The following is a 16,237-nucleotide window of genomic DNA, read 5'->3' on the forward strand; positions in this document are numbered from 1 at the left end:
AATCCATCTTCACTGAAAAATAGGACTGTGTATAGAAAGGGAAATGGTCGATCTTCTCTCACACAAATCCTAGTGTCAAAACAAATAGTCTTACTAAGTCATGGGCTGTCACATTTAATCAAAGACATTTATCGAATGGCTTGGTAGAAGCATCTTATAAGCAGCAGGTGGATGATCCTGAGCTACCAAACTCAAAAATTGATCAGGACTTTCCCCCAATGTTCAAGAAGTCTAGGGTCTGAGATTTTGGCTACACCCTTCAGAGTACGGGGGTCCAGATAGAGTTTTAAGGGTGCTCTGGCGCACCCGCATAAAAAAAAAACTCTAGAAGAGTTTAAAACTATCTCTGCACAAGTAGCTGTTTTTCTTTCTGCATAGTTATAAAATGACTCACCCACAAAAAAACCCCATTTCATAAAAGTTGGAATTTAAAGCAAATATGATGCAAGATCAGTACTGGAATGAGGAGCTCCAACAGCAACACAGAGATTGCACAGCACAAGAAGGGATTTTGTGGTAATAGGTGACATCTTTGACCTCCACTCATATGTGAAGCAGCTCCAGGCCCTGCCCAATGTTACCTTTTGGTATTCTTCCTTAGATCTCAAGGCAGCTTCCATCTGTTCCTGAGAAAACGTGTAGATGGCTGAGCGATACTGCGTGCCAAAGTCATTACCTTGTCGCATGCCTGGGGAGAGAGAAAAAACAGCACACCGTGAGCATCATCCCTCCTACCCCACTGGGCTGCAGGCATAAATTCAACAGACCTAAATTTAGGATGGCACATACACCTGGATTGGCACGGTCTCTTAGGTGCACACTCAGTAGGTATTTTTAGGAAGTCCAAGTCTTTCTTTGGTTAAATAGTCCTGAAGAGATTCAACTCTGATATCTCCTTTTAAATGACATGCAAATGAAATGTGAGCATTTTACATTTCGGTACATCCCACAGTAGTCAAATACAGATGTAAAACCTTAAATAATCAAGCTGCAGTTACTGTAATCAAGGTACTCTTAAAATATTTATTTTGAACCATGCAAATGGCTACAAAAAAAAGTTGATTTTACCAAGTGCTTAAAAATTTTCTTGTGCCGGAGGAGTATATCTTAATGGGAGAAAGGTTCAAAATACCCTTGGAGATAACTAGCTATTCTCCTTTATTCACAAAGCAATGTTCTTGCTAAAAGACTAGTATGCACGTATTGCTGAGTTAACTCTGAAGTTATCAATTCCTACCACCGTCACCACAACTTATGGAGAGGAATGACTCTTATGAAGCTCTTAAATCTGAGCTCCAAAGAGGACCCCAATAGATAAATATGCTAAAGAGAAGACATGGAGAAAGTTTGGTTGTGTTAGTACTCTTACAGAGTGAGTAACGCTTAGAAACAGCAACCCTTCCACCATTTTTTTGAGTTTGGGTGAAGCAGAAAACAAAGGTATATGTGTAATCTCTACTAAATTATATTTGCAACCTATATGTGGATAATACGAATGGCAAAAGTATACAATACTGTTTATACCGAACATGAGGAAAACAAAACCCTAGTTATACGTACTCAGTAAATCCTTAAAATTATATCATAAATGAGTAATTTTGGTACAAGGATTAGCCCCTTTACTGCTGATATACATAATCCTTTCAAAAGCCTGGTTGTATGAAGTTGCTCATGTACGAATTTCCAAAATATGAGATGGATTCTACCTAGAAACTACAAAATAATGGGCCAAAGCAGAGGGAAGATTACTATCCCCTTAGGTGTCTAGCCCAGATATGGTTTGGCATTATGCAGTCCTAGGCAGCCGCGCTGGCCAAAGGCATTGCTGCCTCTCATCACCATCCATTCCCATTCCCTCAGGCAGCAATGCCGCAAGCCAGCTTTGCTGTGGATCATTCCATAAAATTGAACTACAGCTTTAGAGAGGACCTTTAGCATTAAGAATGATCTGGAGGTGCATTTTTGCAACTGCAGTTGCAGTTTTGCAATTTCTGTCTTTTGTAACCTTGTTCCCCATTTTGAGTTTGAGAACAGAACTTTTTGCTTGTAATAAAATGTATTAATTTTGGGTTTGTCTGGTGTTTTATGTGAACTTGGGTGAACAAAAAAGCTAGAGTGGCTGCAACCCAAGACAAATTGGAAATCATCAGGATTTGTCTTTTGACTGCCACGAGGCTACAGAAGCCCCTTTGAAGATTACCATTAACTCTCAGGACTATGGAGATGAAACCGAGAAAAACTGTAGGTCCTGATACCCCCCTGGCAAAGGGCAGAGGTTAGAGAAAGAGCCTGTGATATTGGGGGGAAAAGATGCCATCAACACAATACTGCTCATTAAAACACGATAACTCTTGTACTTTCCAAGGAAACAGAAAAATTATTTATGGGGGAGTACAACAAACAAATGAAATCTGGCTGAAATATTTATGAACTCAAAGATGCAGAAATGTTTTCAAAGATGGATTTGGACAAAAAGTCCATTCAGTGACCAACACTATACATGAGTGAATGTGAGTCCAAAAAATGTTATGGAGTTTTCTGATGATTTGGGATACTTTTTAACTGCTAAAATATTACATTATTACACATAAGGACAACAACTACATTATTCATCAATAGTTAATAGTGTGGTCTGCAAGGCAGAGAATAGTTTGCTCATTTCTTTGCAAGCTATTTTAGGGTGGTAGGGAGCTCTTGTAAAGCCAGTGCTACTGAATAGTTAGGCATAAAATGAATACAGGCCAGTAAAGCTGTAGTTTTGCCAGGATATGTTAATGCTGATTGATGTTTGAGCTTAAGCATTAGCATTCTACAAATCTATTTAGTGCTTAACAAACTACTTAACAACCGACTAGGGAGTAGATTACAAAAATCTCTATAAACGGAGGGTCACTACATAGTATGCCAGTTTCTAGCATGCATTTCAAGAGTATGAGTTCAGCATGAGCTTATGTGCACAGTGCTCTGAGTGAGAAGATAAACCAGATTATTTAATATATGCATGTGCCACCACTACATAGTAATAGGGAAGTGGTCAGCTTAATTAATTTATTGAAGAGAAGGTTAAGAGGAGAACTGACTCTGATTTACAAATACATATATAGAGAAATAACCTGAGAAATAAGACTCTTTAGATTTGCTGAAGTTGCTTAACTAGGTAGAGCAATTGAAAGCCAATGTATACAAAATCCATATGAGAAATAAGAGGACATTCAAATAGTGAAGCACATTTCTCACTGGAACAATGCACCTAAAGCCACATCCCTTTCCTGAGGGCTTCACATCAAGAATATACCTTTTCCCCAAAGACATACCCAAGCTCAAAGAGCTGTGCAAGGTCAGTGATGAAATTATAAAGTTAAGGAGGAGATCAGACTGTCCGATAATAACGACCCCTCCTAGCACGCAAGTGTCAGCTTGCACTGTTAAACCATCCACTAGCTATGAAGAAGAATGAACAGGTATTGTAAGTATTAAAATAAGTATTTAATGTGATCAATCATCTAAGCTAAAATGTAATTTATTTTCACTTGTGACTTAAATTAAATTGTACCTAAATCTCACATAGTAAGTAGCTAATACATTATCTAAGCCACAAAGACCATGAGATAATAAAACAAAATAAATTCCATGTGTACAGACATAATCAATTGCCACTGTTGCTGTTGTTATTTGCAATGTAACTCACATGTACAAACTTACTTCTCAAGGGTCTGTCACTGACCTTTTTTTAAGCCCTCCGGCAAATCTTACTTGTTGAGATTCACTAACTCAATGAGTAGCAAACAAGGCAAGAAATTCAATTTACTAAACAACTGTGGTAGGATCAGTGAGCTTAACAATCTTGTCTTTGTCTGAAACAAAGTCTACTAAATCAAAAATGATCTCTGCTTGGCTATCTAAAAATTCCGTAATGTCATCTGTAGTTAACTTTCCTTCCTTCTCTGAAATGTCCTTCTTATTTTGTCTATCCTAACATTCTGTCTCTCTCTGTTAACATAACACCACAGTTATATACATTAGGCTTCAGATAAGAATGAGAAAACATAAATAATTAATTTAATAAAGCTGCTAAACGTATTGGAAGATATTGTGTACTCTTAAATCAAAAGCCGTTCTTACAAGGGATTGTCAACATTGCTGCCATTGAGTCTAGCTATACTGGATGTACATTAGACTCCAAAAAAGTCTTCTGCTGAGACAACAAGCCAACCTTTGATCTTCGGTGCACCAAAATGGTTCCACTGAAATCAAGAAATTGGTTCTAAGTTTGTAATACCAATGAAACCACAAATAATCTCCACAGGCTTCATGTCATTCACCTTGCCTACAAGTTCCCAGGTAATTAAATAGGACTCAGCTTAAACAGATTTGTTAAACACTCTTCAAACCCAGTAGCTATTGCAAATTGTAATCAGACTTTATAAAAACATTGAGATTTGGAAGTACTTTGAATGACCACTATCTTGTTACATTTTCACAGAAAATTGAATAAAGTTCTTGACATTATGAATTGGATGGATTAAAGCAATATTTATGATCACTAATGGCTGCATTTCAGATTCAGATTTCCCATAAAAATTCTCTACAAAGAATTTTATCAAAATAAGACTTTTTTTTCACCTGTGACAAATGCCGTTTTTAAGAGATGCATATGATTTTGCTTTAATTCCAGATCAAACCAGTGAATCAGGTTTGTCTAAATCTTCAGTACTGGAAGAAGGAATAATTCCTAACGAACAGCAGCTGCATATCTTCAGAGCAGCTGGATCTTCTAGGCAGGAGAATGGTGATTGCCTACAACTGTTCTTCTGCAAGGTGTCTTAAAGTCACTCTCTGTGCAAAACCTGCCAATTTAGGGATAGAATTCAGGGTAGCTCCAGAAGATAACTCTTTTCCTCAAGGATATAATATATGGGGAAATCTGTCAGTAGGGCCTGAACCTCCTTTTCATTCTAGGCTGAGATTATAACCAGGTTACTACTTAAAGATGCTAACAAAATATATTAGCGCTGAGGAATGAGGTCTCTGACAGGAAGAAAGATGTTCACCAACTCTTTCAGGAATTTTGCAATGATGATAGAATGAGCCAACACAGGAAAAGCCTTCTCCACAGCTGTAATGACCAGGAGATACACTTTGAGTGATCTCAAGCCCATTTGTCTCCAACTGGTGGTTTGAGGAAAAGCTGCTAGAAGCCCAAAAGCAGAACATCATCTCTACATGTCCCATCAGACCTGCTCCACTTTGTCACAAAAGCATACCCAGGATTCATTCCCAGTGTTGATCAGAATCTCTATATCTGGAGACAACTAGGTAGAGTTTCAAGCGCTACCCAGTGTCCCTGCCATGATGCAAAGGAAGCCAAAGCCTAGGTGATTGACCTGATTTGTATCTGGTGTAAGAAGGTTCAGGGCAAGGGCAAGTTCTTGAGATCCATATCAAGTCCTACAGGATTCTGACACCAGAACCGCCTTGGCCAGCTCGGGATTTGCAAGATCACCCCATTTCATCTAGCTGTACTTTACTATTGTCAATGGTGCAAGACATAACTGGCAAAAAGGCAAATACCTATCTGCCTGACCAGGTGATCAGGCCCACATCCAACAGTAACAGGAACAAATATACCCTGGAGTCAAAAGTTTGGCACCTGCTGTTGATACCTGAGACAAAGAAAATTGGCTGCTATGTTGCGAACAGCTGTAAAATCTCTTGTCAGAGAGATGTTTAGATAGAGAGGCTGAATTTAGAACTGATAGAATTTGCACCTCTCTGGCAAGATACAAAAATACATGGTTTTGAATACATCTGCATGGTGCCAAAGAGGATAAGCCCAAAGCACAGTGCCTGTGTGAGCACTGACCAGTCCTTGTAAGCTCTTGTCTCTCGAGAACCAGTGAGGATGAGGGCATTTGGAGCTCTAAATGTTTTTAAATCTTGGGCGTTGATCATATTTAGGAATTTTACTTTGGCTGACCAAAGCACCTCAGCGGTTCTCAGTCTGGGTCACTCCGGAGAACATAAAATTCCCTCACTGTGCCAGCAGAGACCAGAATACCAATTAATCAAAAAACGCCCTCAAGAGCTGAGCGCTTGCTCTGACTTACATGAAACAAAAATTTGTGGCCACAGGATGGTAGATGGAAAGGACAAGGAGCTGTGATGGTCTCCCAGATCCTGCAAAAGGAATGATTCCCAGATTGAGATTGCCATGCAATGCGAACACACGGCTGCTGGAAAAACTGGTATTTGCCAAAATGTAGATAACAGTCAAAGAAATGGCTCTAAAAAGCCCTTTTACCAACACTTCAATATCTTCTGATGCATGTGGGTGGGAATGACTTGGTTTTGGTCTCCCCCATATTCTTTGGCATCAAAGTAGTAAATACTAGCTCTCTTTCTATTTGAATGATCAGAATATATGAAATCATCCCTGCTTCTAGTCAGCTGGTCAGTGTTTTTTCCTTCATAGTTTCTATACCTTATCAAAACTACAGTGTCTTCTCGACTGGTGTAAAGAGTTGCCCTCTACAGTTTGAGTTTCTGTTGAGATGCATCTTAGGTAGGTCATTGTCCTTCCTGTCTAAATCCAGAGTTCCTTGAGCGCAATAAGAAATAGGAATATCCACAGCATTAATGAAAACACATATTTCCCAGTACTATACTTTCTTTTTTTTTTGCTTTAGAAATTGAGAATTAATTGCAAACAAGCACATTTGTTTCAAAACGGTGATTTTTGAATATATTACCTACAGAAGGCTAAAGCAAAATATACTTTATTTATTTTATTGGCTAAATCAGGGATTTCTTTTGAAGGCTCAAACCTCTAATGACTTGAAAGTAATACTTATACAACACTCCTTATCTTCTCTCCATTTAAAAATAATAAAAAAATGTAATGGCATCATTCGTCAACCTTGCTATTCTCGGAGGATCCCAAGCATAATGGAGATAAATGACTAAGGTCTGTTAGGCTCTTCTCTGCCACCCAGTGAAATTTTAAAGGGTGGTTCATAGCTCTTATTTTTACCATAATTTTTTCTGTGATTTATAGACTTTTCTGCAGCTGTCACTTATTTTCTTATACCCGCAGAAACCTGATACACTGATTGGACATTTTCTTTTCCCCAATCAATCCTTGCTGAGTTAAGACTAATAAAACTCTTTCCTCCAGCTCATCATATAATTATTTAGTAAAAATCAATTGCGCCATGTCACCCTGGCTTGATGTCATCACTCACTGTAATGATTACATCTATACAGCTTAAAAGTTGCCAAGGGAAAGTAAAACTCTTTATAGCATATGATTAAAGGAGAAAAATTTTAATAGAAAAGAAGTTAGTTACAGTGCTGTGGATTGAGAGTTCTTGATGATTTTCAAGGTGCTGGTTTGCAGGAATGATAAATGAAATACAGAAGTTTCTTCTTCAGAAGGTTACAATACGTTAATGAACTTGTAAATATTAAAGAAAACTTTTATACTGTTGTCGTGGTTTAAGCCCAGCTGGCAGCTAAGCACCACACAGCCGCTCGCTCACTGCGCCCCTGCCCCAGTGGGATGGGGGAGAGAATAGGAAAAGTAAAAGCGAGAAAGCTCGTGGGTTGAGATAAAAACAGTTTAATAAATGAAATGAAGTAAAATAATAATAATAATGATAATAAAAATTGTAATGAAAACAACAACAAACAAGAAAGGCAAGTGATGCAAATGAAAACAATTGCTCACCACCCTCCGACCGATGCCCAGCCCAAGCAGCGGTCCCCCGGCCAGCTTTCCCCCTAGTTTATATACTGAGCATGACATCATATGGTATGGAATATCCCTTTGGTCAGTTGTGGTCAGCTGTCCCGGCTGTGTCCCCTCCCAACTTCCCGTGCACCCCCAGCCTACTCGCTGGTGGTGAGAAGCAGAAAAGGCCTTGACTCTGTGTAAGCACTGCTCAGCAGTAACTAAAACATCCCTGTGTATCAATACTGTTTTTAGTACAAATCCAAAACAAAGCCCTATACTAGCTACTATGAAGAAAATTAACTCTATCCCAGCCAAAACCAGCACAACTGTCAATAGACCAAAAGGTTTACAAAGCTTTCAATATACATGGTTTTCAGTGTCAAGAAGGAAACTCTAGTTTTGGTCCTCCCCATTTGCTTTGGGATCAAGACAGCAAATACTAGCTTTCCCTATAAATTCTGACTTGCACATACATTTAGAACATCATGCCTACAGCAATGTTTTTAATAATCTGCGTCAGCTGCAAAAACATCTGGTCTTTACTCTTCATCAAACAACCAGATTACAGGTTTTCTGGTGTAGGTTTGAGGCCAAAACAGAATCACAGATCTGCTGAGGTTGGAAGGGACTTGTGGGGGTCTCTAATCCAATAGCCCAGCTCAAAGTAGTATCAGCTACAGGAGGTTGTCCAGGGCCTTGTCCAGTCTGGTTTTGAATATCTCCAAGGACAAAGACATTACAAAATACTTAGTTCCTTAAGATTTCCATTGTTGGTGTAAGTGAGCTTGTTAATGATGGTCAATACAACACTCACTGTATGAAATAAGAATAGCTCTTTAAGTAGAGAGTTTTTCAGGCAACAGATTCTTCATTAATGCCATAACATACCCAGACACACTGATGGAGACACAGGAGAACACACTCCATCACTCTTTTAGCAATGACATTTTGTGGGAATGGGATGAGTTGCTGCCACCAATTTGCTGCAACAAGAAATCTTGTCTGTCCCCACCACCAATCGCCAACATGCTGCTACAACAAAACCAAAATAACAGTGAAAAAGAGCAGGTTTATAAGGCTTTGATTTTGCAGGACCTGGCACAGCAGTAATGTCCCTTTCTCAGTGTGGCCAGGCTTGACTCTGACCTATGCCACCCAGCTTCATGACAACTCTGCCTTCTCCCCAGAGCTGGAGCAGTGATACCTGCACTGCCTTTTTGTGCAGATGTGAGGAGGAAGGCCTTCTTCTCTCTTCCAGCAAAATACCAGAGAAGAACTGAGATGCAGAAGGAGTGCAAATGGATTTGTGAGACGAGGGGAGGAACAGCCAAGAAAAGAGGTCCCATGGGATTGGGCTAAAAGGAAATAGTCTCAGCACCGCTCTGTAATGAAATAAATTTCCCTGCCAGGCCTTCCACAGCTTCCTCATCTCTTATGCAATTTCCCATCCCAACTCACTAAGTAGGAGTGCAGTTAGTACAGTGAGAGAGATAAAGAGTAGTCCATCACTATCTGTAGACCCTAATGACACCCTGTCCAAAAGGTTTAACAGCATTGCAATACCAAAAACCATCACAATATGACCACATTGGACAATGCTCTTAACAATATGCTTTAACTTTTGGTCAGCCCTGAAGTGGTCGGGCAGTTGGACCATTGATCATTGCAGGTCCCTTCCAACTGAATATTCGATCCTATCCTATCCTATCCTATCCTACCCTATCCTATCCTATCCTATCCTATGCTATCCTAGATTGGACATAAGGAAGAAATTCTTTACAAGAGGGTGGTGAGGCACTGGAACAGGTTGCCCAGAGAAGTTGTGGATGCCCCCTCCCTGGAAGTGTTCAAGGTCAGTTTGGAGGGGACTTTGAACAATGTGACCTAGTGAAAAATGTCCCTGCCCAGGGCAGAGGGGTTAGACTAGACGATCTTTGAAGGTCCCTCCCAACCCAAACCATTCTGTGATTCACATACCATCATCACACCATACTAAATTAGTATGGTCCACCCTAGTATCTACTGGGAAAAGTCATCCAAGAACTAGAAGCTACGAGAAATGCTCTAAGGAGATTCTTCACCTCCTTCTTCTCCCCTGTGTAATAAATCTCTCCTGCCCCTCTGCATTCACCAAACCCATTTCCTGGGCATTGGCCTCTACAGTTTCGGCAGCCTGCTTTATATCCAAGACGAAATAAAGGGGCAATAATGCATAGCTCTGCAGTGGTAGGTTTTAAGTTCAATCCAGCAAAATGCCCAACATTTTTTTCTGCTTCCAACTTTTATCTTGTTCTTGTCCACATGCTAGGGTTTTTTTCCAGTGAAGGAGAAGCACAAATATCATACATATTTCATGCAGGTCAATAACTCCTGCTTTCCCCTTAGTTGTTCACAGAGACATTCCCATATGGTATATCAGGGACTTTATGCAGGCCTCCAACATTATCAGATTTGGGCCATGAAGAGGTACCAGGTCTCCCTTTTGTCCATTTGTGGAAAGACAGGCTGTCCTCAAGAAGGGGTGGTAGTATTCCAGCCTAGGCTCTACCCCTCACCAATTCTCTTTGTTTTTATTAGCATTATTATTCAATAGTTATAAAAGGCATCACATTGCTTCTCAAGATAGTTCAAATGTTTTATAAAAGTAGAAAGTCTGAATGAAGATTTGGTTTGAAAGAAGTGTTCCCTGTGTTCTTCGTTATTTATTAATTCATTCAGATATAAGATTGCTTAAATGCATTTTTGAATGCGCTTTGACCTTTGAAGGAAGTGCATGATCTACTTGAGCCCACAAAAAACCATAGGTTAGTTTTTGATGAGTGTCACAAAGCTTAAGTATTAAATGTCACTGGCAGACAGGAATTTTAATCCATTTCTAATTATTATATGTCTTTACCAGTAGTGCATAGAACAGGCAAATAGAATGGTGAATATATACATAAGTCAACCTTAATGGCACTAAACCTATTGTAGGAGACTTTTTTTACTTAACTTTTGATTAAACGATGAGTTTTAGACAAGTTTTTAGACAATTTTTAGACTTTTTCTGTGTGAAACAGACATTAGGCCCTTTCAGAGGTGCCTTCTCTTAAAAATCTGTTTCAGGGCTGGATGAACGTAGGATAGGAGGGAAATCTTTTAACAGTATTCATCGGTGCAGCTGGAACTAAGCTTCCAGGTTTAGGCAACCAAAAGCTGACCAAACATAGGTTCCTAATTTGAGGCGACTCAACTGTGTTGACTAGATCTCCACTGAAAATCGTGGGACCTGAGACACTCCATGCCTACGGAAACATCTAAATTTAGGTGGCTTTATTTCAGTCTTTACCCCACCTGACATGTCTGTGCTGGTCAGACAAATCTGACCGAAGATCTTGACAGTCTTCAAAACCAAATAAATGCATAGAGCAGAGATGTCTGGAAGAGGCTGGAGGACATGACACAGGGTATAAGAGAGCCCCACATCTTCTACAGTACAACTGGAAGACAGGCAGGATGCGCAAGAGGATCTGGCGTGGCAAAAGACATTTCTGTTTAGGCATCTGAATTGGACCCTCATTGCCTCTTTTCTTCATGGACTAGCTGTGTTGTGATGCTTACAAAAAGCTGGAGAACTACTGATTATGTGATAAAATATAATTAAGAAATAGAGCAATTCAGATCAGGTACTACATAGAGCTCAGCTGTGGAATCACACAAATTTGCTATCGTTTTCTTTATGTGCCTTCTCCTTTCTCTTCATGTATCTGTTGCTCACTAATGTCTCGTCTAAATTTAGGCATGTGTTAACACTATGAATCTAAACCTACTATGATCCACCAGGTGTTATTGCAATAGTAACAAAAATAATTAGTGATAATAAAAATAACAGTGTTGTCATTTGCTTTTATCAGCAGATAAACTCATGGGACACGGTGCTCTCTAAACACAGACAAGTATGTTCTTATAAATATGCAAGAGAAAATTGCAGGCAGAGAAAAACAGTCATTCACTGAAAATATTGTCGTTTAGAACAGAGTCGGCTTTGACCTCTTGTACCTAATTATACATGAAAACAAAGATTAAAAGCCTACTAATAATCACCATAAACTATGATTAATGATGCCATGCTTCAGTGCCTCAGCTTTCTAGACCCAAGTACAGTAAATTCACTAGTGGGTTATTTGAAGAAGAAAAGAATATTTGGTATTACTTTGTTTTGACTTTGTCTATTGCCTTCCTTGTATAAAGATTAGAAATAGTCCATCAAAAAAGTCTGCAGACACATCCTTAGGTTGCTCTTCTCTAATTCTATAAACACATATGCAAATCTAGCTTCTGTTATTCACATACCCGTTGACTGCATGGATATTTGAGACAGTCCTAAGCACTGAGAAGTCCTAAGCATTGAGAAGTTCAGGTTTTCCTTCAGAAGTTACAAATCAACAAGCCTGAACTAAAATGAAGATTCCCTTCCTCTTCCTCTCCTCAATTACAGACACAGCTATGCCATAATTACAAAATAAACCAGAAGTGATCCCGAGGAAGACTGCAGTAGAATAAAAGCATTTTCCAAAGTTGTTCTTAGCAGATATGGATATTATGAACAAAAGGAATCCCTTCAGGTTAGTGGTGGGTTCATGTTTCCCACAGCGTAAGAGTCACAGTGTCATCTTCAGTGGCACAAAAGACTGATGCCATGGCTTTTCTCATCTTCAGGGAACCATTTTATTATTGACTGTAGCAACACTGGAAGGTAAAGTTAATTTTCAGTAGTTCTGGAGAACTGGTTAACACATCATTGTCACACATAAAATAAATAAGCTAAAAGTAGTTTAAAGGTAAGAAGAAATCAGAGCCCAGAAGGACTTTTGCCCTTGAGGCAGAATTGATTCAGCACGGCTCACTTCATAATGCAAACTATTCAGCCATCGCAGCAACCACTGCACTGGCTAATAATCCCCTTCGTTAAAAAAGATGCAGACTCAAATCTTAGCTTCTCACTGTGATATGGAAAAACAACATCTCCTAAACTGGAAATATAGGTCAGAAAAAGTCTATTCTAATTTATATGGATAAAAAGAGTCTAATATGCAAATTAGGTCATGACAGCTAAAATTCCTGGGGACACAAAACAGCCTAATAATGCGTATTTATTTTTAATGCGTATTTAGTTCTAGAGAAAGGACAAAGAATGGGAACAACATAACATTAGGCATTTCAGTTCATGCAAGAAATGAAGTTGCATTCTCCAAAAGCAATACTGGTTAGCACCACTGGCAAAGAGTCTCTGCTACTTTGCAAAAAGTACAGACCACAGGTATTTATGAGGTGATTATGGGCAAGGGACCACTAAATTGGTTGCTGGTGGGATGGCTAGACATCAGTGAACTGTGTCCCACCACTGAGATTTCATTGGCGAGAGCAGGAATTAGAAGAACCTGAAGGCAATAGAAGACACTATCTCCTATCAAACAACTCGGTGCATATTTCTATTGTTGACTATTTAGTCCTGCATGAACCAATACACATTTATCTTTATTGTGTCTCACCATATCGATTTCCATGGCTTTTTTAATTTATGAACACAGAGCTGTGTTTTATTTGTTTCCTCCAAGAGCCTCCTAGCAATGTCTTTACCACAGATTTAATTAGCATCCTCTCCACTATATCCTCCAAGTCATTAATGAAAATATTGAAGAGTATTGGACCAAGAATGGCTCCCTGAGGGGTCGGTAATTCTATTTTGAATATATTTAATATGCCTGGTGACAATAGATTTTGTATTTCTACTGTTTTTTGTTACACCTTGTAATAATGCTGAAACCGTCAGGACTCTTAATAACATTTGAAATACAAGACAAAGGTGCTCTGTGCTTTAATCCAAGACTTGCAAATTTAATTCAAATTATAAAAGAAATAGAGTTACAGAAATGTAAAGAAAAAAATCAAAAATGGTTACATTTTACACGGAGAGATTACTTTTTTCCCTTTAATCTCTAAATGAAGTTACAGGCCTGTAGCAGAATACATAATGCTGGTTTAGGGTCGCTGTAGCGTTTTTTATGTGTACAGCTGTTCTTCCACTGGTATAAGTAGACACATCTGCTCATTAGCAATACAATGTCATTTCTAGTGTCTAATTTTAATTATTTGCAGATGATAGATTCCTTATGCAATGTCTAAAAAAAGTACAGTCCTTCAAAACTGGTGAGAAATAAATATACCCTCTGCAACTAAAATGGGTCAGCACAATGAAAAACAGATATTAATCTGGAGAATTCATGTATCAGCACCAAGGCTAAATGCCAAACTGTTTGGAAGGTCACAGGGAGGAGAAACGGCTCGTACATCTCTTCTTTATCGTGGAGATACAAGACATATGGACTAAGAGATGTTCTGAATGAATCTGGCAGGTGATGAGTTTGTTGTAATACAGATGGTCCTCAACTGCTGGAAAAATATCAGTTCTGCTTACATTTCCTGTACAACCACAGGCAAGATAAGGACTTCTTCATGGCACAAAGGAGGAATGAGATTGCTTACCAGTAACTTTGGTTCTTTGTATAGTCACACTCAAAGAATCAATAAAGCTAGAAGAAAATTGCCAGAAGCTCCTGGGCAGGGGTGGCCGTGGATGCCTTTGCCCTTCACCCCATTGTCAGAGGGTGGCCAAAACTATGGTCCTGATTTCCTTTCAGCTCCTTCCACTAACTCAAAAATCCAACCAGAAAGCCAGAAGAAGCAATGAAAAAGGATGGGGTTTGTGTACAACAGGGGCTCACCCCAGAGAACTGTAGTTGTACCTAAGTTATTTCTTGTGGGCTGGAAAGGATGAGGAAGTCTTGACAAACATGGGGAGCAGAACCACCAAAACAAGCATCTGTTTTGGATCATATTCAAGAGAGGAAAGAGCTAGAGGAGGCAAGTGGATTTTTCATTTGCTCCAAACGTCTTTTAAAGAGAAATAAATAATATTTGTTCTGTCTTCTGCTTGTCTTCTGTACAGCCATTGAAAGCAACACAGAGCCTTTCTTTAAAGTTGCCTTGGACTGGGCTGAAATCTTTGACACATGTAGGGCTTCAACCACACATGGGGTCAGGATAATTATGAACAGTAATATGCTTTACAGGAATCACATTTGCACCATGACAAACAGACTCCTCTGGTATCAGATTTTTCCAAAGGTTTGGAGAAATAGTTTCTGACACCCCACAAAGAGTGGCCAAACTTTCTGATCAGATAAAATATGACATCTTCTTCCCTGAACATAAGCACAGCTGGGTTTCACGTGCTAATGCCAGAAGGGCGGTCCCACTAGCAGTCATGCTCCTGGCAATTTAAGTCCTGGCTGAAAATTACATTTCACTTTCAATTCATGCAGGGTTAATTTTCAGCTTGATCAGAGAACTTTGTGACTGCCAGTGTCAACACAAAGGAAGAGGTTGTGTCCTGCAGACAGGTCAGGGAGAGAGAAGAAAATTGCCCTTTTCCCTAACAGTTAAGTCAAAGATTAGCTTACAGCAGTCGTGAAACTACAGGCTGAGGCACAACACAAACAAGCTGATGGTCTGAAAGTCCACATGCCTCTAGACACACAGCATGGAGGTGCCAGAAGAACCATCGTCAGGGTGGAATTTTAAGGAGACAGTCACACTTATATCTTAAAAATCCGGAAGGCTCTGACAATGGCCTTCCATGAGTGCAAAAACGGGGCAATACAGAGTCTGCCCTACACCGCTATGAACTTTAGAAAAATAAAATTATGCACGAAGTGAATAGCCATAAGATTCTTTTGCCATATTTTCAGCATATCACATTCATTCTCTTTTTCTGTATCAGTGACAAAGAAGCAACCACCTCAAGCACTTATAGAACCATACAGAGCAATTCTCTTATAGATAAGATCATTCCTAGGAGAGAAGGAATGCTGATCTGTGCATTAGAGGCTGAACAGAGATGACAACCATATGTCACTTGGCAGAAGTCGGGGGGTTGTTTGTTGCTTTTTCAGTATCCCAAATGTAATGAATTATAAAATAGAGCCTAAATTAATAGTCAAGGAGGACTTTATCAGGGCCTCACACTTAGGAGATGCTCATCTGGGAGAATCTCTTTCAACTCATAGACTGTTTGACTTGATCAAAGGTTCTTGCTTTTCAATAGACTTCTGTATAATATTCCGACGCAAGAGCTTTACGAAACAAGAGCCAGGCTGCCTCCCAGGGAAAATTCAAACTCCAGTGAGATGTCAGTCTCATCTTGAAGGCAGGAGGTCCAACTGTTTGGAAAGCAGGAACTTTTGAATATTAATATGTTCATACGATGATGAATGATAGGACTACCAGTCTGTACTCCTAAGCAACTTGGTACCATTTAGATACCATTTGAAAGGTCTTTAACTACAACAGAATGTACATATTTGACTTTAATGACATTAGAACAATTATACAAGTCCATTATCTCTGCTGGGGGTAGGAGGGCTTAAATGGCGTTAACCCAACTTCTGGAGAAAAGATAAGACA

General features: G+C 39.3%; 1 protein-coding gene across 1 annotated transcript in view; it reads right to left on the minus strand.

Moving 5' to 3' along the window:
* The window catches only part of MSRA (methionine sulfoxide reductase A), a 295,481-nt gene that overhangs the window by 96,000 nt on the left and 183,244 nt on the right, over positions 1–16,237 (minus strand). The window contains exon 5 of the mRNA XM_059835372.1: positions 582–688. Within this exon, the coding sequence (XP_059691355.1) occupies positions 582–688 (107 nt within the window). The remainder of the gene's footprint in view (positions 1–581; positions 689–16,237) is intronic.

This window comes from Gavia stellata, chromosome 2 (assembly GCF_030936135.1).
Source record: "Gavia stellata isolate bGavSte3 chromosome 2, bGavSte3.hap2, whole genome shotgun sequence".
NCBI lineage: Eukaryota > Metazoa > Chordata > Aves > Gaviiformes > Gaviidae > Gavia > Gavia stellata.